This window comes from Indicator indicator, chromosome 30, assembly GCF_027791375.1.
Source record: "Indicator indicator isolate 239-I01 chromosome 30, UM_Iind_1.1, whole genome shotgun sequence".
Taxonomy (NCBI): Eukaryota; Metazoa; Chordata; class Aves; order Piciformes; family Indicatoridae; genus Indicator; species Indicator indicator.
In genome coordinates, this window is record NC_072039.1 from 11,763,368 (window position 1) to 11,786,928 (window position 23,561).

The window sequence follows — 23,561 nt, forward strand, 5'->3', positions numbered from 1 at the left end:
CCCACTTGGGGGAAGAGGGGGAGCCGTGGAGGGTGGGGGCACCTCAAAACCCACCCGCGGCCTTTGGTCGGCGGGACTCGATGTTGGAGGGGGCACCCGGGCGGGCTGTGCGGTGGGCAGGGCGCAGAGGGTGGCATCGCTGCGCCCAGGGCTGGGCGAGCGTGGCGGTGCTGAGCCGGGCGTGAGGGCGGCTGCCCGGGCGAACGAGCCCGACCTGTTTGCCACGGGGCTGGCGCAGGAATGTGGGAGGCTGGCAGCCGCGGGCGGGTCCGCTGGGGACTCGGCACTGCGCCGCACTCCCGCCCGCGGCACCCAGGAGCCCGCACCATGGCCCCGCTGCTCCTGCTGCTCCTGGCCACGGCCCACGGCCTGGGTGAGTGCCCCAGCACCAGCGGGGCGGGCTGGGGGGATCCCCGCGACCCTTACTTGTGGTGGTGCACTGGGTGAGTGCCCCAGCGCCAGAGGGGCGGGCTAGAGCGGTCCCCACGACCCCTACTTGTGGTGATGCACTGGGAGAGTGCCCCAGTGCTAGCGGGGCAGGCTAGAGGGGTCCCCACGACCCCTACTTGTGGTGGTGCACTGGGTGAGTGCCCCAGTGCCAGCGGGGCAGCCTGGAGGTCCCTACTTGTAGTGGTGTGTGCGCAGCTAGGGGTACAGGGCCCAGAAGGATGCCCCCTCTATTCTGGGTGCTGCCCCCTCTATGCTGGGTGCTAGCCCCTCTATGGTGGGTACTGCCCCCTCTATTCTGGGTGCTGCCCCCTCTATTCTGGGTGCTGCCCCCTCCATGCTGGGTGCCTCTATGCTGGGTCTCTGGTGTCACCTTCCTGGGCTGCTGGCACAGGGTGGGGTGCTCCGGGGGTCTCGCCGGGATGTCCCTCCCCGGGGGGTGGTGGCACAGGTGTGGTTTTGGTGCTTTTCATGATCCACTTCGTGTCTGAGCTCAAAACCGGGGGGCAGGAGGGGAACAAGGGGGCAGCTCCCTCTTGTGCCCGTCCCCATGCCGAGCCCCAGGAGCTGTGGGTCGGGGGTGCAGTGAGGGGTCCGCACCCTTGCTGCACTCCCCTCTTGGTTTCCCACCGCAGTGCCGATCCACTACACCCCGGAGCTGGCCAGCTCTGACCTGGGGGGGCAGATCACTGCCTCCACCTTCGTGCTGGAGCAGCCCCGCTGCGTCTTTCAGGAATTCCCCACCGAGGACATCTGGCTGGTGGTGGCCGTCCCCGAGGGTAGGTTGGGTGCAGCGGGACCGGCCCCGGGCAGCGGGGGGTGCGCAGGGCTCCCTCCTCACACGCCCCCCCGCCTCCCCGTGTCCCCATCCCTGCAGCCGTGAATAACTTCAACAACAGCCTGGGGCCGGGGACCCCCGAGAGGGCGTTCCAGGAGTTCCCCAGTTCCGCCCCCGCCTACATGACCCTCAACACCACCCTTCTCAACTACCCCTGCCCGAAGCCCCCCGGGGAGATCACGGTGCTGCGTGTCGGCAGCGAGAGCAGCTGTGCCAGAGACCCCTCCAGACCCACCTGCAACGGACCCCTGCCCGGTCCTGGCCCCTACCGGTGAGCCTGCTCATGGGGATTTGCCCCCCCAGCCCCTTCCCCGGGCCTGCCAGCAGCCCCCCAGCTTGGGGGAGCGCATCCAACCTCCCCTCCCAACCCAGGGTGAAGTTTCTCGCCTTGAACGGCTCCAATCCCGTGGCCGAGACGTGGTGGTCGGATCCCATCACCCTGCGGACAGGTAGCACTGCCTGGGTGCTCCTCCTGCCCCTGGGGTGCTGGGGGAGAACACGGGGGCACGGGGTGGGCACGGGGTGGGCACGGGGTGCAGCTGCATACTGAGCAGCAGCAGCTTAGGCTGTAGGGAATCCTGCCAGTGGGGAAACTGAGGCAGGGCACTGTTGTGGGTCCTGCTGGGGTAGGATGGCACCGTGCAAGCAGCACATTGGGTCTGCAGGCTGTGTTTGCCCCCTGCCAGCACCCAGGAGTGCCCCATGCCCTGGTTGGGTCCCCTATCCACACTGCCCCGGGGTGTGCATCCTGCTCCTTCCCCTTCCTTTCTGCCCCCAGCCCAGGACCCCAGCAGCATCCCGGTGGTGGGCAGCGGGCACAGCGGTGGCATGATCGCCCTCACCACCATCCTCTCCATCCTCTTTGCCATCCTGCTGGCCGGCCTGCTGGCCATGTTGGTCTTCTGGGGGTGAGTGCCACTGCCCAGGAGCTCTGCTGTGCGCTGGGCACATGGGATTGGCATCAGAGGGTGCCACTGGCACCCCGTGGTCCCCACCTTCGTCCCTCACCCCTTCCCCCCCGCCCCTCCGCAGCTCGGACTCCTGCGGCTGCAGCAGCAGCTTCAGCAAGCCGGAGGCGGTGTCGGTGCGACGGTACAACACCCACCACGTCTACGACCAGCCAGCTGCCCGCCTCTGAGCCCCACCACGGCCCTCTGCTGCCTCCCTGCCACCCCCCCAGCACCTCAGCACCTCCCCCTGCACCCTTGGGTGCCCTCACGATTGCCCCACTGGTGCCCGTGGCATGATACCTGCCACCACCGGGGCACAGCCAGAGCTGCTCTGCGGAGCAGAGCCCCAGGGGGCTGTGGTGGAGCAGGAGATGAACCATTAAAGGCTTTTCTGAGTGCTTTGTGCCCAGCACCCTCTTCCTGTGTGTGCCCTCTGGGCCTTGCACCCGCTGAAACCTCATCACTTCCCTCAGCCTTGGTGGCCATGTCCCCATCTCCCTGGGCAGGGCTCTGATCCTCACTGCTGGGTGTGGCAGGGCTGCCATCCGGGGCAGGATGTGTCCAGGAGTGCTGTGGAGTGGGAGAAGCCTTTTCACCCCCGGCTTGGGGCATGTGGTGCCATCTGCACCTGCTTTGAATGGGGGCAAGTCCCCTGGGGTAAGATGCAGTGAGGGGAGACTAATGCCCAACAGTCCTGGCACTGGGGTGAGGGGCACAGACATGTCCCCAGGGGGTGGGAGTGAGGGTTTCTCCCCATTCCCTGTCACCCCACAGCCATGTCCCCATGTCCCATACCCAGAGGAGAGTCTCCCCCAGGCACAGCTGGCTCAACCCTGCCTGGGTGCTGCTGATCTTCCCTCTCTGGCCATGAGATGCAAGAGGGGATCGGCAGCCTGGGGCCTCATCCTGCACCGGGGCATGGGGCCCTGATCCTGCACTGGGGGAGGGTGGATCTGGGGTCCTGATCCTGTACCAGGGGCTGCTGGGAATCTGGTCCAGAATTCCTATTCCTGCACGAGGCTGTGAGTCCCTGATCCTGCACTGGAGTGGAATATGCTGTGATGGGCCTGATCCTGTACCAGAAGCTGGACATGGTGGAGCTGAACCAGTATTCATGGTTCTGCATCAGCATGTGGGTCCCTGGTCCTGCCCTGGGGCAATGTGGGGCCTGATCCTGCACTGGGTGGGGAAGTAGACTGTGGGGGCCTGGTCCTGAATTCCTGTTCCTTCACCAGGCTGTGGGTCCCTGATCCTGCACTGGGGGATGTGGGGCCTGATTCTGCCTGGGCAAGAAGAGACTCCCCTTGGTGCTGAGGAAGAGGAGGCTGGAGAGCAGTGCAGGGTGGCTGTGCCCCTCTGAGTGCTGTCAGGCAGGGGCACTCCCACACCCCTCCCACACATACACACAAATGCCTCTATTTTCCTGTGGGCACCACAGGTGGTGGCACATATACATCTGACCCATGGGCACAGTGCCCTCACCAGGGTGCCAGGGGTGTCACCAACCTGCCCCCCCCCCCACACACACACTCTGAGCTACTGCCAGGAGCAGTCTCTGTGGAGCCCAGACAAGGAAATCCAAACCCCATAGAGCTCAGCCCGAGCACGGCTTCACCCAGCAGACACTTGTGCCCTCTCTCCCCTCAGGATGAAGCTCCTGTTCAACCCAGAGTGGCTGTGAGGGGCTGGGGGCTCTGTCCCCTGTCACATGGCAGCTGCTGGAGGGGGGCATGCAGCCCTGAGCCATGCAGGGCTAGAGGTGGCACATAGGGACACACAAGTGATGGTGGCAGGGGACTTGCCTCACCACCCTGTTCCCCTGCGTGGGGGAGGCAGAGGGGCAGCATGACCCCAGCACGTCCCTGTCGAGTCCTTGTGGTGCCCAGGCACAAATGCCAAGGACAAGCAGCGTCTGCCAGCCCTGAGCCCTGGCTCTGGGTGCTGAGCAAGGCCTGCAGGATATTTGTTCCCCTGTCCTCACTCCTCTATTTATCTCAGAATCCCAGCAGGGTGAGGAAGGGACCTCTGGAGATCATCCAGTCCAAGCCCTGCTCCAGCAGGGCACCCACAGCAGCTTGCCCAGGAGCACAATGCCCAGGGGGGGTTGGAAGCTCTCCACACAAGGACACTCCACAACCTCTCTGGCCAGCCTGCTCCAGGCCTCCAGCACCCTCACAACAAACAACTTTCTCCTCCTCTTCACATGCAACCTCCTGGCTTCCACTTTGTGCCCCTTGCCCCTGCCTGGCCCTGGGCACCACTGAGCAGAGTCTGGCCCCAGCCTCTTGCCCCCCACAGCTCCTTTAGCTCTTGCTGAGCATTGCTCAGCTCCCCTCTGGGGCTGCTCTTCTGCAGGCTCTCAGCCCCAGGGCTCTCAGCCTTTGCTCCTCACAGAGCTGCTCCAGGCCCCTCAGCAGCTTTGCAGCCTCCCCTGCACTCTCTCCAGCACTTCTCTGTCTCTCTTCAACTGGGGAGCCCACAACTGGACCCAGCAATCCAGATGTGGCCTCCCCAGGGCAGAGCAGAGGGGGAGGAGAACCTCCCTCAACCTGCTGGCCACAGTCTCCATGCTCTCCAGGACCCCACTGGCCTTCTTGGCCACCAGGGCACATTGCTGCCTCATGGGGAACTTGTCCCCCCCCAGCACTCCCAGCTCCTTCTCCTTGGAGCTGCTTCCCAGCAGGTTCCCCCTCCCCTGTCCTGCTGCAGGAGGTTGTTCCTCCCCAGGGCCAGGACCCTGCACTTGCCCTTGGTGAGCTCCATGAGGTTCCCTCTGCCCAACTCTGCAGCCTGTGCAGGTCTGGCTGAATGGCAGCACAGCCTAAGGGGTGTCAGCCACTGTTCCCATCAGCAAACTGGCTGAGGTTCCACTACGTCTCCATATGGCACCAAGCCCCAGGTGTGACCACAGTCACTCCAGGGTTGCTGCATCTGGGGCCGGATGCTTAATGAAAAGGTCAAAGCCACAGGAGCCAGGGCGCGTGAGGAGCAGGGCAGCGAGCAGAGGCCGGTGCTGGTCCGGGGGTGCAGCCCACGGGTTCGGGAAGCCGCAGGGTCCCAGTGTGCCTCTATCCGGTCCCTAAGTGCCAGCGCAGGGGTAATCCGGTCTGATTCCCCCGGGGCGTGCCGCTGCCGGGAGCAAAGCGGGACCGAGCAGTGATCCGGGTGGCTCCGGCTCCTCCCACTGCCGGCTCAGACCCGCCCCCTCCCACCAGGCTCCACCTATTGGCCGACAGCCGATATTGTTACCCAATCACTGCTAGGGACTGGCCTCCTGTCCCGCCTCTTATCCCGCCCATTGGCCCGCTCCCGGCGGTGATTGGCAGGGGAAGGCGCCCGCCCGCACATGGGCGCGGAGCTCTGTGTCCGCGGGTTCGAGACTGCGTTCGTCTTTCTCAGCTCAGCTCGGCTCAGCTCGGCTTCGCTCAGCTCGGCTCAGCTCAGCTCGGCTCGGCTCGGCTCGGCTGCCCGCCATGGCCCGGCGGAGCGCCCTCTCCATCCGCATCGTGGAGGGCAGGAACCTGCCCGCCAAGGACATGTGAGTGACACGGCGGGGGTGAGGAGGGGTTTGGAGGGAGGCACCCGGAGAGGTAGCCCCTCTACCCCGAGAGAGCTGTCAGGTGTCCCCCCAACAGGTCCCTGCGCTTTGGGGACACTCCAAGGTGGCTTTAGGTTGTCCCTTCTGCTTTGGGGGCTTGCATAGAACGGCTTGGGGTACCCCGCAGCAGTGCCTGTCCTTTGGGGGCTCCCTCCAGGCTGGTTTTTGGGGTCCCCTTGCATTGGAGGTTACCCCAGGGTGGCTTTGAGGCATCCACCTCATCATTGTCTGTGCTTTGAGAGCTCCCCCATAGGGGGACTCTGGGTCCTCTCGCATTGGAGGTTCCCTCCAGGATGGTTTTGGTATCCTCTTGCATTGAGGGCTCCCCTCCAGACTGGGTTTGGGGTGTTCACCCAGCTGTGCCTGTGCTTTGGGGGTTCTCTCCAGTATGGTTTTGGGATCCTCTTGCATCGGAGGCTCCCCCCAGCGTGGCTTTGAGGTGTCCCCCAGCAGTGCCTATACTTCAGGGATTCGCCCCAGGATACTTCTGTGTGTCCCCAGTAGTTCTCTGTGCTTTGGAGGTTCCCTCAGAAGTGCTGTGATGTCCCCCCAGATTTGGGGACACCCTCTGGGATGGCTTTGAGTTTGCCTCTCAGTAGCACCCAGTGCTTTAGGATACCCCAAGCAGTGCCCCCACTTTAGAGGTTCCCCACCTTCATGGGGCTGCCCCCACCATGCACCCCCCACCTGCATCTGGCCCTTGAGTTTGGTCCTTTGGTGGGACCCCTGAACAAACAGCAGGACCCCAAAAGAACAGGGGGGAGCGTCAGTGGCTCTGTCACCCTGTCACCATTCCCAGCCCTCCTGACTGCATTCTGGGTGCTCTGCTGGCAGCCCCCCGAGTTGGGCTTCCCCTCCTTGGCAGCCCACCCAAGGACTGTCTGCATCTCCTGGTCTTGTCCTCATTGCTCTGATCGTTAGGGGGAGGGGTAGGGGGAAATGTGGGGACAGTGCTGGGACAGGAGGACAGCACAGGGTGGTCCTGAGCCACCAAGGTGGCTGTTGAGGAACTGAGCAGAAGAGCAGGGTCAGAGCTGCCAGAAAACCAGCAAAAAATCCCTGCAGCCGTCATGGAAAAAGAGGATAAACAAGGAAAGAAACAGGAGTTGGTTGTTGGTTGGTTTTTTTTTCTCTCTCTCTCTTTCTTTTTTTAAACCACATGTGTCAGAGCCTGGGTTTTAAATCCCTTGGCAGAAGTCCTTGCCTGGAGCTCGGACCTGCTTGAGGAGGCTCTGGGTTTTGAGGGGTCTGAAGGTTCTGAGGTTTTGGAAGATCTGGGGGTTTGGAGGTTCTGAGGTTTTGGAGGTTCTGAGGTTTTGGAGGTTCTGAGGTTTTGGAGGCTCTGAGGTTTTGGAGGCTCTGAGGTTTTGGAGGCTCTGGGGGTTTGGAGTCTCTGGGGGTTTGGAGGCTCTGGATTTTGGAGACTGAGTTTTTGGAGGCTCTGGGTTTTGGAGGTTTTGGAGGTTCTGGAGGTTCTGGGATTTTGGAGGCTCTGGGGTTCTGGAGGCTCTGGGGGTTTGGAGGCTTTGGGTTTTCAGAGCCTGCCCTTTTGAAGGCTCTGGTTTTCCAGACTGCAGGCTTTGGGCAGCAAGAGTGGGGAGGGAATTGTGAGCACCAGATCTGATGCTCTGCCCTGCTGCTGCCTGAACTTGGCACTGTCTGTCTGCTGTCCCTCTCCCCTGAGGCTTGGGAGATCCTCTGCCCTGGCACAGCCTTTGGGATCACCACTGGGGAAATCCCTCTGTGGGGTGCCAGCCCTGGGTGTGTTTGCAGATCAGACCCTTCTTGGGGCACCCCTAAACCCCCATGGAGCCCACCCAGGGACCTACAGGAGCAGGATTTGGCCGATGTAGCTGCAGTTTGTGGCCCCTCTGGTGCCACCCTGCTCCAAGGAGCCATGCCACCTGCAGCCCCCTCCTCTCCTGTGTGATTTCAGGAGAGTTTAACCTTGATGCCAGAGCCCTGGTGGCTGTGCCCACAGGTCTCCCACCTCCTCCCACTGCAGATGGGCTGCTGTTGGTTTTTTCTTTCCAAGCCAATGCCTGCCCAGCCTGGCACCATGCACCCACCAAACTATGAAAGTGCCCATAAAGAAGCAGGAAACCTCTGCTGCTTTCCCCCTCGGGCACCTCTCTGCCCACTGTGAGGCCAGAACCCAGCCAGGCTTCAGCTCGGCCCCGGGTGGGCTCTGTCCTTCCCTCCCCCCCCCTCCCCCCCCATCCTTCCAGGGATCTGCAATGGGAGCAGGAACCTGAGTCCCTTCCCAGCTGAGCACTGCAAAAATCCTCCCCACGCACCTTCACTGCAGGGAACCAAGGAAAATGAGCTGATTTTATTGATGATTTGATTTGATCTTATTCCCCTCCCCAAGGGCAGGACAAAGGCCCTCAGCCCCTGGAGCTGTGCTGGCATGGATGGCTGCAGGGGGCATGCCTGTTTGTTCCCCCTCCCTGATTTATACCCTGCCACCAACCCCTAAAGCTTCATTTCCTCTTTTCAAAGCCCAGCCTTCCCCTTTCCTAGCTCCTTCCTCTCGACCAAAGCCCTCAGCCTTGCCACCCACGCTGGCGTGGAAGGACCAGGGCGGGTGGCCAAAGGGAGCTGTGCTCTGCGTGGGTGTCAGCAAAGTGCCCAGTGCCCGCTGGGAGCCTGCCAGCCACATCTACCTCCTCCCCAGTACCTCCCAGGCACTGCTTAGTGTCCGGGGATGGGGATGCTCTGCAGCCCATGGCCCCTTCTGCAGCAGAAGGGAGGATGGATTTGTGCTGCTCTGGGTTTTAATCCCCGGAGCACACCATGCCCGAGTGCCACAAGAGCAGTTTCATGGCAACCTGTCTCCCAGGGGGTGGCAGCGTGTCCCCAGGCTGGGGACAAAGTTTTACCACTGCCAGGGAGGGGGAAAACCCTTCTAGAGGCAGCCCCGGCTGGAAGCCTGCCCGGCGTTGCTGGGCACAGGCAGAGGTTCCCTTGCTGCTGCCTGCTCCCTGCCCGCTCCGAGGTTCATGCGAGGCAGGAGACGTCAGCGGCAGGCTCCGGCTGATGGTTCTCCATCCACTGCCCTCATTAAACCCGCGCAGGGGGAAGCTGGAGATGGGAGCAGGCAGGCAGAAAGCTGCTCCTAGCAACCTGCCTGTGCTGCCGGCACCAAGCGAAGCCGAAGAGCCCGGGTGGGGGCTGGGGTTGGGGATGCCAGAGCTGTGTCTGGAGAAACCCCCACGGCTGTGCTTTGCAGGGCAGGGAGCACCCCAAGTCCTCTCAATTCCCAACCCCCTTCTTTAATCCCCCAACCCCTCTCAGTCCCCTCAGCAACTGGCTCTCCATTTCCCTGATTTTGGGATGGAGAAGTCACTCCTTGCTCAGAGTCCCTAGACCTGACCTGTGTTCTCCCCACCCTTCTAAGGGATGCTCAGGGCTGGCTGATGAACCCCCCAGCCCCTCTCAGTCCCTCCACCAACTGTCTCTCCACCTCCCTGGATTTGGGATGGGGAGGTCACTCCATGCTCAGGGCCCCCAAACCCCAACCCATGCACTCCTCACCTTCTCCAGGGTGCTCACAGCTGGCTGACAAATTCTCCAACCCCTCTCAACTCCCCAGCCTCTTTCAATTCCCAAGCCCCTCTCAATCCCCCCAGCAGCTGCCTCTCAACCTCCCTGCTTTTGGGATGGGGAAGTCACTCCATGCTCTGTGTCCTCAAGCCCCAACCCATGCACTCCCCACCATCTCCAGGGTGTTCTTGGCTGGCTGATGAACTCCCCAGCCTCTTTCAACCCCCCAAACCCTCTCAATCCTCCCAGCAGCTGCCTCTCCACCTTCTTGGCTTCGGGATGGGGCAGTCACTCCATGCTCAAGGTCCCCAAATCCCAACCCCATGCACTTCCCCCTTCTCCAGGCTGCTCAGGACTGGCAGTGGAAGCTGCCAGGATGGGTGTTAATGAGTAACCTTGCTCGGAGCAGCTCCGTGCCAGCTGGAGCCACAACCTTTACACCCTCTTGGCCAGCACCTGGGTCCTGCTGGCTCCTCTGCCTCGGGCTGGTGTCCCCCACCCCTGCCTGCCACCGAGCCAGTTCCTCCCTGATGAGCTGGGGCAGTCAGCTGTAAAATGGCGCTGAGGTTCTTGGCACAGGAGGGCTGACTCAGGGTGTCCCTGGGGAGGTGAGGGGGTCAGGACGTGGCTGCCAGCAGCCTGCGGGTGCCCTGGCACATGGTGCCTACCTTTCACACCCTCTGCATCCCCACAGCTGTCCCCATGCCCGGGGGGGTGCCAGGGCTGGGGGAGGCTGTGTGTGAGGGGCCGTGGGTGGCTGGAGGCCTTTCGGGAAGGGTGGGGATTTGTTTGTTTCTTCACCTTCCTGCGGGGAAGAGCAAAGCTGCTGCCAGCGGCCACCGGACACGCTCCGGGAGGTGTTTCCCTGGGCTGGGGGTGAAGCTGGGGTCACCACATGCCTGCAGCAGTGATCAAATCCACCCCCTGAGGCCTTCATCCCCCCAGCACCCCATAGCTCTGGGGTGACCCTGCCTGCCAGGGCCCCCCTTTGCAGGGCTGTGTACCAGAGCTGAAGGCTTGGGATGCCCATGCCTGTGAGAGTGCCACGGGGTCGGGGCAGAGGGCCAGGGCTGTGGCTGGTGGCACTGACAGAGCCATGCTGTGTCCCTCCAGCACGGGCAGCAGTGACCCATACTGCATCGTGAAGGTCGACGACGAGGCCATCATCAGGTGAGTGACTCCTTGTCCCTGCAGGTGCCCAGACATGCTGGCAGAGCTGGCTCCTGGTGAGTGCCTCCATCTGCCCTGCTGCAGGCAGGATTTGTCTTTCTTCTTCTAGGAGCTGCTTCTGCTTTGTTCTTCTTCCTTCTTCTTTCTTCCTTCTTTCTTCCTTCCTTCTTCTTTCTTCCTTCTTTCTTCCTTCCTTCTTCTTTCTTCCTTCTTTCTTCCTTCCTTCTTTCTTCCCTCTTTCTTCCTTCCTTCTTTCTTCCCTCTTTCTTCCTTCCCTCTTCTTTCTTCCCTCTTCTTTCTTCCTTCTTCTTTCTTCCCTCTTCTTTCTTCCCTCTTCTTTCTTTCTTCCCTCTTCTTTCTTTCTTCCCTCTTCTTTCTTTCTTCCCTCTTCTTTCTTTCTTCCCTCTTCTTTCTTTCTTCCCTCTTCTTTCTTTCTTCCCTCTTCTTTCTTTCTTCCCTCTTCTTTCTTTCTTCCCTCTTCTTTCTTTCTATTGTTATTGTCATTAAATTCCTTGCTTTGGGGTGAGTTACCTCTCCAGACACAGGCTGTGATGTCTAACAGCTCCTGGCCACCTCCCACCCTGTGAGCAGCTCCCCATGTCTTGCTAGCCCAGAGCCACAAGGCAGGACAGGAAAAGAGACAGAGCTGAGGGCTCAGAACTGTGGCTACTGCCTCCAGGGAAGCTCCCAGGGCTGGGGAGGGTGCTGTGAGTCCCCAGTGCTGTCTGCCTTGCAGGACTGCCACAGTGTGGAAGACACTGTCCCCATTCTGGGGGGAGGAGTACGAGGTGCACCTCCAGCCCAGCTTCCACAGCATCTCCATCTACGTCATGGATGAGGATGCGCTCAGGTATGGGGAGGCTGGCACTGGGGGCTTGGCACAGGGACTCAGAGGTTGGTGACTCAACCCTGTTGTAGACACTAGAGAAGACACTTGGCTGTAGACACCTGGCTGGGCTGGCCTGGGCCTTGGGACACAAACTGCTGAAGCTCTTTCCCCAAGGCTGTTTTCCAGCTGGCAGCGAAGGGTGGCTGATGCGCTCCGTAGGGACACAAGCACCGTGGTGGCCCCAGGCCAGGACACCAGAGTGCCATAGTGCCCCCTGACACGTGGCAGGGGCTGTGCTGCCTGGGGCCTGGTGGAGCAGATGGCTCTGGTCCCAGCCCAGGTCCTGCTCCTGCTGTTTTGCAGCCGTGATGACGTTATCGGGAAGGTCTGCATCACCCGGGACATGCTGGTGGAGCACCCCAAGGGTAGGGGCACCCGTGGCTGGGAGGGTCCCAGTGGGCACCCATCTCCCAGCCCTGTGACAAGCCAGTCCCCAGGACCCTCCCAATGACCTCCCTGCCATGAGGGTGCTCCTGTTCCCACAGGATACAGTGGCTGGATGAGCCTCAGTGAGGTGGACCCTGACGAGGAGGTGCAGGGAGAGATCCACCTGCGGGTGGAGGTCCTGGGGGGACAGGGGGACCGCAGGAGGCTGTGCTGCACTGTGCTGGAGGCCAGGTGAGGAGGGGGCTAAGGGACAGGAGGCTGTGGGTGGTGAGCCAGGGTTGCTGTGTGACTCACCAGGGACTTCTGGATTGTCCTGACACTGTCTCCCATGATGTCTTCCAAGGGAAGCTCAGCAGGTGTGGGTTGGAAGTGGACAATGAGGTGGGTTGAGAACTGGCTGAAGGGTTGTGATCAGTGCTGCAGAGTCCATTTGGAGGCCTGGAGATTGTGGTGTTCCCCAGGGGCCAAGACTGGGGCCAGTCTTGGTCAATATTTTCAACCCTGGATGAAGGGGCAGAGTGGAGCCTCAGCCAGTTTGCTGATGGCACCAGACTGGGAGCAGTGGCTGACAGCCCTCAGGCTGTGCTGCCATTCAGCCAGACCTGCACAGGCTGCAGAGCCAATTGGGCAGAGGGAACCTCATGGAGTTCACCAAGGGCAAGTGCAGGGTCCTGGCCCTGGGGAGGAACAACCTCCTGCAGCAGGACAGGGGAGGGGGAACCTGCTGGGAAGCAGCTCCAAGGAGAAGGAGCTGGGAGTGCTGGGGGGGAACAAGTTCCCCATGAGGCAGCAATGTGCCCTGGTGGCCAAGAAGGCCAATGGGGTCCTGGGGTGCATGGAGACTGTGGCCAGCAGGTTGAGGGAGGTTCTCCTCCCCCTCTGCTCTGCCCTAGGGAGGCCACATCTGGAGTGCTGGGTCCAGTTCTGGGCTCCCCAGTTGAAGAGAGACAGAGAAGTGCTGGAGAGAGTGCAGGGGAGGCTGCAAAGCTGCTGAGGGGCCTGGAGCAGCTCTGTGAGGAGCAAAGGCTGAGAGCCCTGGGGCTGAGAGCCTGCAGAAGAGCAGCCCCAGAGGGGAGCTGAGCAATGCTCAGCAAGAGCTAAAGGAGCTGTGGGGGGCAAGAGGCTGGGGCCAGACTCTGCTCAGTGGTGCCCAGGGACAGCACAAAGGGCACAAAGTGGAAGCCAGGAGGTTGCATGTGAAGAGGAGGAGAAAGTTGTTTGTTGTGAGGGTGCTGGAGGCCTGGAGCAGGCTGGCCAGAGAGGTTGTGGAGTGTCCTTGTGTGGAGAGCTTCCAACCCCCCCTGGGCATTGTGCTCCTGGGCAAGCTGCTGTGGGTGCCCTGCTGGAGCAGGGCTTGGACTGGATGAGCTCCAGAGGTCACTTCCCACCCCACCATGCTGTGGTTCTTTGTTCCTTCCTTGTACAGAGCACATCCTCCCCACCACCCAGCAGCTAGCAGAGGTCCTGAGGCAGAACCCACCTCATCTGCTGGTCTTTAGGGAGTGCATCCCGAGGTGCTGGGCAGCTCAGGAGGGCAACGGGCACAGTGGGTGCCCGCGGGTGTTTTGGGAAGTCGCTGGCAGATTGCCACTCTTCTCGGCAGGGATTTGGCCAGGAAGGACCGGAACGGAGCCTCCGACCCCTTCGTCCGCCTGCGCTACAACGGGAGGGTGCAGGAGAGCGCCGTGAGTGTCCCCTCGGTGCATGCCGGCCCCCAGCCCGCCGGTGGTGAAAATCACCCCACTGAGAAGCCCAAGCCTTGGCCAGGAGCCCTCCCTGTCCTTCCGCCGCTCGGTGTCCCCGGGGGGTGCCGGAGGGCTGGGGCCGTTGCCGTTGCAGGTGGTGAAGAGGTCTTGCTACCCGCGCTGGAACGAGACCTTCGAGTTCGAGCTGGCCGAGCCCGCCGGGGAGAAGCTGTGCGTGGAGGTGTGGGACTGGGACCTGGTGGGCAGGAATGATTTCCTGGGCAAGGTGAGCTCCTCCCCGCCCCCGACCTCCTCTCCGCTGCCAGGGCTGGGGGCTGCCCCGCTGCCTGCCTCACCCCCTCCTGCCTCCCCCTCCCAGGTGGTGTTCAGCGTGCAGGGGCTGGAGGTGGCCGGGCAGGAGGAGGGCTGGTTCAGGCTGTGGCCAGACAAGTCCAAGCCGAGGGAGGACGAGTGAGTCCCGGCACTGCGTGGCAGGGTGGTCCCGGTGCCCGCGGGGGTTACTCCTGGGAAGCATCCTCCCTTTGGAGGGGCAACTCCTGGACGTGCCTTTGTCTGGGCTGCCCAGGCTTTGCCAGGCTCTTGGGCCACCTCCTCCTTCTTCAGCCCTCCGTGCATCCTTCTGTCCACCCATCCCCCACCCCCCGTGCTCCTGCAGGCGCCGAGGCAGCCTGGGCTCGCTGCAGCTGCAGGTGAAGCTGCGGGACGAGACAGTGCTGCCCTCCCACTGCTACCAGCCCCTGCTCCAGCTCCTGTGCCAGGAGGTGAAGTCGGGGCTGCAGGTGAGGGCTCCATGAGAGGCCCTGCCAGGGCATCCACCTTCCCCCAGTTCTCTGCCAAGGCATCTGTCTCCCTTGGGCCATCACATTGTGGTGCCTGTCCCCACCAGGACGGCCAAGTCCACCTGGTCACCCTCCTGGATGAAACCACCACAGCTGAGTGCCGGCAGGAGGTCGCCACCAACTTGGTTAAACTCTTCTTGGGCCAAGGGCTGGTCAAGGAGTTCCTGGACCTGCTCTTCGAGCTGGAGCTGGCCAAGCCCTGTAAGGCTGGAGCAGGGAGCAGAGCTGGAGGCTTCCAACCATCTCCTGGGGCTGCAAAAACTCCAAGACCTTGTGTGGTGATTTTCTGGGGGGTGACTGTTGAGGCTCAGCCATCACACTGTGCTCTGGGTGGGAACCTGTTGGTGGGAACCTCATGGGCTGAGGTGGGCTGATGGAGCAGATGGTGGTTTGGGGTTAGGAAATCCCCACGACCCCCATGGAAATGTCCATGGGTGGAGGGCAGATGTGCCCCAGCTCCCCAGTGGGTGACCCATGGCCAGTCCCAAGGCCACAGACCCTCTCCTCTCTTGCAGGTGAGCCCAACACCTTGTTCAGGAGCAACTCCCTGGCCTCCAAGTCAATGGAGTCCTTCCTCAAGGTGCCACACTGCCCAAACCTGCTCCTCACAGCTCACCCTGGCTCTGGGCTGTCCCCACCAGGGCCAGCTCCCAGTGGGGCAGTACTGGGAGGCCTGGGAGGTTGGGAAAGGTCCCCTGAGCACCCCTTGTTGGGCAGTGCGGGGGTGCCAGCTGTGCCCCCCTGCTGACGGGCTGCGTGGTCACTGGGTAGGTGGCAGGGATGCCCTACCTGCACGCCGTGCTGGGCCCCACCATCGCCCGTGTGTTCGAGGAGAGGAAGCAGGTGGAGCTGGACCCTGGCAAGGTGGAGCTCAGAGACGTCGGGTAAGGGTGATGCTGCCCCTCTGCTCCACTCTGCTGAGACTCCACCTGGAGTACTGCCTCCAGTTTTGGAGCCTCTGTTACAAGAGGGCTATGGACATGCTGGAAGGTGTCCAGAGAAGGGCACCAGGATGAGCAGAGGGCTGGAGCTGCTCTGCTGTGAGGACAGACTGAGAGAGTTGGGGTTGTGCAGTCTGGAGAAGAGAAGGCTCTGAGATGACCTTCTTGTGGCCTTCCAGGATCTGAAGGGGGCTCCAAGAAAGCTGGGGAGGGACTTTTTAGGGTGTCAGGGAGTGACAGGACTGGGGGGAATGGAACCAAGCTGGAAGTGGGGAGATTCAGACTGGATGTGAGGAAGAAGTTCTTCTCCATGAGAGTGGTGAGAGCCTGGAATGGGTTGTGCAGGGAGGTGGTTGAGGCCTCATCCCTGGAGGTGTTTGCAGCCAGGCTGGATGAGGCTCTGGCCAGCCTGATCTAGTGTGAGGTGTCCCTGCCCATGGCAGGGGGGTTAGAACTGGATGATCCTTGTGGTCCCTTCCAACCCTGACTGATTCTGAGGTTCTAAGGGGCATGCAGGGCAGGGGGCACAGGCAGGGCACTGGCCCTGGGGCTGACGCTGCCCGGTGCCCACAGGTGCTCGGGGCTGCACCGGGTGCAGACGGAGGGCGAGGTGATCGAGCAGGGCCGCCAGCACCTGCAGGCCTACCTGGGCGAGCTGCTGGATGCCATCTCCAGGTCGGCCCCGGCCTGCCCCCCTGCCATCCGCGCTGCCTTCCGCCAGCTCTTCCGGCGCGTCGCGGAGCGCTTCCCGCAGCACCAGGTGCCATGGACTCAGGAGCAGATGGACCAGGGGGCAAATGGGGACAGGGTGCAACCTGCAGCTGTGCTCACTGGAGTCCCCTCTTGGGACTCCACTGTCTGTGGCAGCCCACCAGGGTCAGCAGGGCTGTGCTGCACCCAGACAGCAGCCCTGGTGCTGGAAGGCAGCCCATGTGTCCCTGCTGCCTTGTCATGGAACCAGGGGTGCAGTTGGGTTGGGAGGGAGCTTCAAAGCCCATCCAGTTCAACCCCCTGCAGTCAGCAGGGACATGCCCAACCAGAGCAGGTTGCTCACAGCCCCGAACGACCTGACTTGGAGTGGTTCTAGCCATGGGGCATCTCCCACCCCTCTGGGCAACCCGGGCCAGGCTCTCCCCACCCTCAGTGTAAAAAACAAATTATTCTCTCTAACCATCTTTTCAGTGCCAACTGTCAGCCCTCATCCCATGCCTGGATGTGGTGGCAGGAGATGTCCCTCACTGGGACAGACCCTGACCCATCTGCTCCCACCTCTGTTGACCTCAGCATGCCAGGTTCGTGGCTGTCACCAGCTTCCTGTGCCTGCGCTTCTTCTCGCCAGCCATCATGGCCCCCAAGCTCTTCCACCTGCGCCAGACCCACGCCGACGCCCGCACCAGCCGCACCCTGCTGCTCTTGGCCAAGGTGGGACAGCACCCGGGGGAAGTGGTCCCACCCACGTGGGCACCAAAGGGGTGCCTGGCTGCTTCAGACTGGGGAGGGCTGGGCCTGCTGCTGGTGACAGTGCTGTGTCCAGTTCTGGGCTCCTCAGTTTAAGAAGGACATTGAGATGCTTGAATGTGTCTAGAGAAGGGCAATGAGGGTTCTGGAGCACAGCCCTGTGAGGAGAGGCTGAGGGAGCTGGGGGTGTTCAGCCTGGAGAAGAGGAGGCTCAGGGCAGACCTCATTGCTGTCTACAACTACCTGAAGGGAGGTTGTAGCCAGGTGGGGGTTGGGCTCTTCTCCCAGGCAAGCAGCACCAGAACAAGAGGACACAGTCTCAAGCTGTGCCAGGGGAAGTTTAGGGTGGAGGTGGAGAGAAAGCTCTTCCCAGAAAGAGTAATTGGCCATGGGATGTGCTGTCCAGGGAGGTGGTGGAGTCGCCATCCCTGGAGGGGTTCAAAAAAAGCTTGGATGTGGCACTTGAAGCCATGGTTTAGTTGTCAGGAGGTGTTAGGTAATAGGTTGGACTTGATGATCTCTGAGGTCTTTTCCAACCTGGTTGATTCTGTGATTCTGTAATTCACCTCTGCTGCTGGCACAGAGACCTGCTGGGTTCAGCTCTTCTTAGCTTGGAGCCTTCCCTGTCCTTCCAGCACAAGGTTTTGGCCCTAAACAAGGCACAAAAGGTCTTCTCTGGAGGAGGAGAAGAGAGAGAGGTTTGTGCCTTAGTGTGGCAGCAGATGAAAAGGCTTCTCTGCTTTTCCCTTCTTCTCACCCACTTGAAGTAGAATCTCTGTCTGCTGGTCTCCTTGAACCACTGGAGAAAACAGCTGGGCTGATGTTCTGCAGGTGTGAGAGAAGTAGGTGATGGCCTCAAGTTGCACCAGGGGAGGTTAGGTTGGATCTCAGGAAGAATTTCTTTCCTACAAGAGTGGTCAGGCACGGGCACAGGCTGTCCAGGGAGGTGGTGGAGTCCCCATCCCTGGGGGTGTGCAAGAAACCTGTGGCCATGGCACTTGGGGACCTGGAGGTGTTGGGTGGAAGGTTGGACTTGATGGTCTCAGAGAGCTTTTCCACCCTGATTGATTCTGTGACACCACCCTCCCCGGGGACCCACAGGCTGTCCAGATGGTCGGCAACATGGAGCCGGCGGCTGGGAGGGCCAAGGAGACCTGGCTGGCCCCACTGCTGCCCGCCCTGCAGCAGGGCATCGCCCAGATGAAGGCCTTCATCAGCCAGCTGGTGGGGACAGAGGAAGAGGAGGAGGAGGAGGAGGAAGAAGGCGAGGGGCGAGCGCGGGGCTCCCCTGTGGCAGTGGTGAAGGAGGGGCTGCTCTTCGTGCACAAGGCGCGGGGCAGGGGGCCGCTGCTCGCCGCCACCTCCAGGAAGCTGCACTTCTGCCTCACCCCCGAGGCCCTCAGCTTCGGCAAGAGCCCTGGTGCCGAGGTACAGGGGTGCCAGGCGTGGAGGGCAGTGGCAGGTGGTGGCAGGCCGGGTGGGTGGCACTGACTGCCTCCTCCCCCCCCTGGGTGCCATATTCCTCCCCCCCACCAGCGTAGCGGTGCCATCGCCCTGGCCAACATCCTGGCAGCAGAGAAGGTGGAGGAGAAGAGCTTCGGGAGCTCCCACGTCATGCAGGTGGTCTACACGGACGAGGGAGGGCGGCAGGAGACAGCCTACCTGCAGTGCAAGGTGGGATGGGGCCCGGGGGGGGAGGGGTGGTGTGCTCCAAGGGGTGTGCCAGTCCGGGGGTGCCCTCACCCTCTGCACCCCGCAGAGCGTCAATGAGCTCAACCAGTGGCTGTCGGCGCTGCGCAAGGTCTGCGGCAACAACCCCCAGCTGCTCCCTGCCTACCACCCCGGGGTATTCCGCGGGGACAAGTGGAGCTGCTGCCACCAGAAGGAGAGGACAGGTACCGAGGGGGTGACCCAGGGATGAGCTGCTGGAGGGCAGGGAGGCTCTGCAGAGGGACCTGGCCAGGCTGGATCCATGGGCAGAGGTCAATGGGATGAGGTTCAACAAGGTTGAGCGTTGAGTGCTGCACTTGGGTCACAACAATCCCAGGAAGACTCCAGGCTGGGGGCAGAGTGGCTGGAAACTGTCTGGTGGAAAAGGATCTGGGGGTGCTGGCTGAAGATGAGCCAGGTTGTGCCCAGGTGACCAAGAAGGCCACCAGCAGCCTGGCCTGGATCAGCAATGGTGTGGGCAGGAGGGGTAGGGCAGAGTTTGTTACTCAGTGCTGGGCACTGGTGAGGCCACACCTTGAATCCTGGGTTCACTTTTGGGTCCCTCACTCCAAGAATGACACTGAGGGGCTGGAGCAGGTCCAAAGAGCAACTAAGCTGATGAAGAGTCTTGAAGGTAAGTCTTGTGAGGAGGAGCTGAGGGAACTGGGGTTGTTTAGCCTTTAGAACAAGAGGGCAAGGGGAGACCTCATTGCTCTCTACAGCTCCCTGCAAGGAGGTTGGAACCAGGTGTAGGTCATAACATCACAGAATTGTTTGGGTTGGAAAAGGCCTCTAAGGTCACCCAGGTGCCATGGCCACACCTTTCTGGAGCACCTCCAGGGATGGGGACTCCACCACCTCCCTGGGCAGCCTGTGCCAATCCCTGAACACTCTTGCAGCAGTGAAATTTTCCCTTATCTCCAACCTAACCCTCCCCTGGCACAATTTCAGGACATGTCCTCTCCTTCTAGCTCCTGATCCTAGGGAGCAGAGCCCAACCCCCACCTGGCTCCAGCCTCCTTGCAGGGAGCTGGAGAGAGTAATGAGGTCTCCTCGCAGCCTCCTCTTCTCCAGGCTGAACACCCCCAGCTCCCTCAGCTGCTCCTCCCCAGCCTTATTCTCCAGACCCTTCCCCAGCTTTGTTGCCTTCCTCTGGACCTGTTCCAGCCTCTCAGTGTCCTTCTTGAAGTGAGGGACCCAAGCCAGAACTTTCCACATGAAGTGACAGAAGAGGAAATGGCCTCAAGTTGTAGCAGGGGAGGTTCAGGTTGGAGATCAGGAACAATTTCTTCCTGGAAAGGGTTCTTAGGCACTGGCCCAGGCTGCCCAGGGAGGTGGTGGAGTCCCAGTCCCTGGAGGGGTTTAAAATCCAGATGGCTGTGGTGCTTAGCAGCTGTGGTGTGGCTGTGAGCTCTGGGTGAGTGTCTGGTCCGGATGGTCTCAGAGGTCTCTTCCAGCCTCACCAGTTTATGGTGCTGTGAGTGCTAGGGGGTGCTGAGGGTCCCCTGATATCCTGAGCCCTTGTCCCTCAGGGCTGGGCTGTGACCGGACCCGGCACGGCGTCACGCTGCAGGACTGGAGCGACCCCCTGGACCCTGCCGCGGAGGCTCAGCGCCTCTTCCACCACCTCAAGGGCCTCCGAGGGACCCTCAGGTGAGCCCCCACCCCCCTGCAGACACCTTTGCACCCCTCCCTCCTGCTGGCAGGGCTCCCTCCCATCCTCCTCATCCTCCCCAGGGAGAAGTACTGGGAGCTGCTGGAGCCGAAGGACACTCGGAATGGCCCCCGGGGGGAAGGTAGGGCTGGGGTGGGCTGCTGGGGACGCTCTGGTCGGGACACGTCCCCAGGGGCTGGGGGTTGGGGGGAGGGCAGCAGGGGGACTCCGGGGGGTGCAGGCGTCTCACTGCTGCTCCCCCCTCCCCAGACGCCCCCCTGCCCGAGGTGCTGAGTCAGCTCTTTGAGGTGCTGGGGGACCTGGAGGGCCAGCACCGCCTGGCACAGCCCCCAGACCCCCCAGCCCCTGCCCTGCTTCAGCTGCAGACGTGAGGGGTCTGGGGTCCTCCCCAGTGGGGACTGTGGTGGTAGCAATAAAGGCTCTCTGTACCCTGCAGCCCTGTCCTGTGTGTCACTGATGGGGACACTGCTGGCCATGGGCACTGGCTCTGGTGGCTCACGGTGGGAAGTGCTGTGCTGGGCACTGGTTACAGCTCTGCTGGTGGCACTGGTGGTGGCACTGGTGGCCCTCCTGGTGCCATTTCTGCTGGCACTGCCGGTGGGGACATCAGTGGTGGTGAGAGGCTGAAAGCTCTGCTGGTGGTCACACCAGTGGTACTGCTGAGGGTGGCACTGCTGGCAGCATTGGTGCCATGTCTGGTGGCTATGGTGGTGGCATCACTGATGGTTCTGCTGGGGGCAATGCTGATGGTGGCACTGGGGTTAGCCCTCCTCATGTCATCACTGATGTCCTTATTGGTGCCATGTCTGTTGGCACTGATCAGGCACTGGTGGTGAAGCCACCAACGGTTCTGCTGCCAATCCCACCAACGGTGCCACATGGTGTAAGTGGTGCCACTGCTGGTGCCACCCCTGCTGGTGGCACATGGTGTAAGTGGTGGCACCAGCCACCACTGCTGCTGGCACATAGTGTAACTGGCACCACTGCTGGTGTCATCACTGCACATGGTGGCACACGGTGTGGGGGGTATCACCACTGCTGGAACCATCCCTGCTGCTGGCACATGGTGTAAGTGGTGCCACTGCAGGTGCCACCACTGCTGGTGCCATGTAAGTGGCTCCACCACTGCTGGTGCCATCCCTGCTGGTACCACCTCTGCTGATGCCACCACTGCTGGTGCCACATGGCGTTAAGTGGCTCCACCACCGTGAGCCTTCCCCTTCTGCTGGCCGCATTTGCTGACCTCACAGACGGCCCCCAGCTAGCCACGCCCCTCGTGACGTCACCGACGACCTCACCGCCCCGGCTGCGCTCACTGCGCCAGGAGGACCTTCCCCTCCCGCCCGCCTGGGGGCGCTGTGACCGCCGGGAGCGGCCGGAAGTGGCCGGAAGCGAAGCCCGGCGGCCGGTAGCGCGGCAGCGGCGGCTGCGGGATGAATGCACCTCCGGCCTTCGAGTCCTTCCTGCTCTTTGAGGGCGAGAAGAAGTGAGCGGTGGTGGGGTTGAAGGCTTCGATGAAGCCGCGGGGGGTTGGAGGGGAGGCCTCCTCGCCTGTATGGAAGCCCCCGGAGGTAACCGAAGTGTTGTCCGTACCCTCACAGGATCACCATCAACAAAGACACCAAGGTGCCCAACGCCTGCCTCTTCACCATCAACAAAGAAGATCACACGTTGGGGAACATCATCAAATCGTGAGCTAAAGGCTGGGAATTAAATTGGGTGCGGGGGGGAGGGAGGGAGTTTGGGTTTGGTACTTTTTTTTCTCCTCTGCTCAGAGAGTTGATTTGAGGGAGTCTGGGAGGCAAAGTGAGGGGTTAAACTCCACAAACATGTTGATAATGCCCTGTTTGAACGTTGGGGAAGCCCAGCAGAAATGGGGAGGATTGAATTTTTTGTGTTTGTTTTCCCTTAATCTATAAAGCCTCTGTATTGATGCTGAGTGGTTGTTCACTGCTGCTTTTCCATCCCAGGCAGTTACTGAAAGACCCCCAGGTGCTGTTTGCAGGGTATAAAGTCCCACACCCACTGGAACATAAAATAATCATCCGTGTCCAAACCACCCCTGACTACAGCCCCCAGGAAGCTTTCACCAATGCCATCACAGATCTGATCAGTGAGCTCTCCCTCCTGGAGGAGAGGTTCAGGGTAAGGCTGCTGCTTGCTAAAGGATTTCAGCTTCCAGCAATTAAAAGCTAATCAAAGGGAGGGAGGTTGCAGCCTGGAGCTGCCAGTTCAGGACTACAAACGGATTAAAGGAGCTGGGAGTGCTGGGAGACAGCAAGTTCCCCCATGAGCCACCAGTGTGCTCTGTTGGCCAAGGCCAAAGGTGTCCTGAGGTGCATGAAGAAGAGTGTGGTCAGCAGGGTAAAGGAGGTTCTCCTCTACTGTCGCAGTCAGGCCAGTTTTGGAGTCCTGGGTCCGCTTCTGGGCTCTCCAGTTCAGGAGAGGGAACTGCTGGAGAGAGTGCAGGGGAGGCTGCAAAGCTGCTGAGGGGCCTGGAGCAGCTCTGTGAGGAGCAAAGGCTGAGAGCCTGCAGAAGAGCAGCCCCAGAGGGGAGCTGAGCAATGCTCAGCAAGAGCTAAAGGAGCTGTGGGGGGCAAGAGGCTGGGGCCAGACTCTGCTCAGTGGTGCCCAGGGACAGCACAAAGGGCACAAAGTGGAAGCCAGGAGGTTGCATGTGAAGAGGAGGAGAAAGTTGTTTGTTGTGAGGGTGCTGGAGGCCTGGAGCAGGCTGGCCAGAGAGGTTGTGGAGTGTCCTTGTGTGGAGAGCTTCCAACCGCTCCTGGGCAAGCTGCTGTGGGTGCCCTGCTGGAGCAGGGCTTGGACTGGATGAGCTCCAGAGGTCCCTTCCAACCCCTCCATGCTGGGGTTCTGGGATGACAGGACTCCTGTCAAGACATGGTGGAGCCTGGCAGCTTTTCAGAGGTGTTTGCATGCCCAGGCTGGTTGTGTGCTCTCTGTCCCTGGTTTTCTCTTGGTGTTTCACAGGAGACTTTTGGCAATGCTTTGAGGACATTCCTCCAGCTCAGCCCTCAGCAGCTCTATTTTTGTTTGTGTTAACAGGTTGCCATCAAGGACAAACAAGAAGGCATTGAGTGAAAAGCCCTCCTGCTACAACAGGATGTACCCAACAGTTCACTGCTCTATTTCACCCTCCTTTCATGGCAAATATTTTTCTTCTTGTCCCATTTAGATTTAACTTTCGACAGCAGCAGTGAGAATTCAAAGTCTTTTGGTTTTCCATAGCACAGCAGCACTGTGCCTGGAAGAGAAGTGGTTTGTTTTGGTTGAGTTGTTGGATGTCACTAAAATAAATGCTATTTTTCTAATGAAGTACTCTAAAGTGAGTTTTTTTTTTAGGGGAGGGGGGATGAGGCTGGTTTGGTGACTCTGCTGTGTGCACTCCT

General features: G+C 61.1%; 3 protein-coding genes across 4 annotated transcripts; all 3 read left to right on the forward strand.

Moving 5' to 3' along the window:
* The first annotated feature begins 327 nt into the window (after positions 1-327).
* LOC128977008 (uroplakin-3b-like protein 1) lies at positions 328-2,423 on the forward strand. The gene is made up of 6 exons (XM_054394449.1): positions 328-373; positions 1,083-1,226; positions 1,325-1,556; positions 1,658-1,734; positions 2,064-2,177; positions 2,308-2,423. The coding sequence occupies exons 1-6, from the start codon at positions 328-330 to the stop codon at positions 2,421-2,423; spliced, it is 729 nt and encodes a 242-aa protein (XP_054250424.1).
* Positions 2,424-5,708: 3,285 nt separating this feature from the next.
* Positions 5,709-20,525, forward strand: LOC128976778 (ras GTPase-activating protein 4-like). Its single transcript, XM_054394124.1, has 20 exons — positions 5,709-5,773; positions 10,493-10,549; positions 11,286-11,399; positions 11,742-11,803; positions 11,924-12,056; positions 13,429-13,510; positions 13,665-13,796; positions 13,890-13,981; positions 14,187-14,310; positions 14,418-14,571; positions 14,886-14,950; positions 15,142-15,254; positions 15,885-16,071; positions 16,596-16,733; positions 17,871-18,197; positions 18,306-18,443; positions 18,529-18,664; positions 20,012-20,132; positions 20,217-20,275; positions 20,404-20,525. Exons 1-20 carry the CDS (start codon positions 5,709-5,711, stop codon positions 20,523-20,525), a joined length of 2,421 nt encoding a protein of 806 aa, XP_054250099.1.
* Positions 20,526-21,567: 1,042 nt separating this feature from the next.
* On the forward strand, positions 21,568-23,463 carry LOC128976901 (DNA-directed RNA polymerase II subunit RPB11-a). 2 transcript variants are annotated; one of them, XM_054394300.1, is made up of 4 exons: positions 21,568-21,640; positions 21,756-21,845; positions 22,125-22,299; positions 23,218-23,463. In XM_054394300.1, exons 1-4 carry the CDS (start codon positions 21,588-21,590, stop codon positions 23,251-23,253), a joined length of 354 nt encoding a protein of 117 aa, XP_054250275.1. In that variant the 5' UTR covers positions 21,568-21,587; the 3' UTR covers positions 23,254-23,463. The 2 variants fall into 2 exon arrangements, with proteins under 2 accessions (XP_054250275.1, XP_054250276.1); XM_054394301.1 differs by lacking the exon at positions 21,756-21,845.
* Positions 23,464-23,561: the final 98 nt, after the last annotated feature.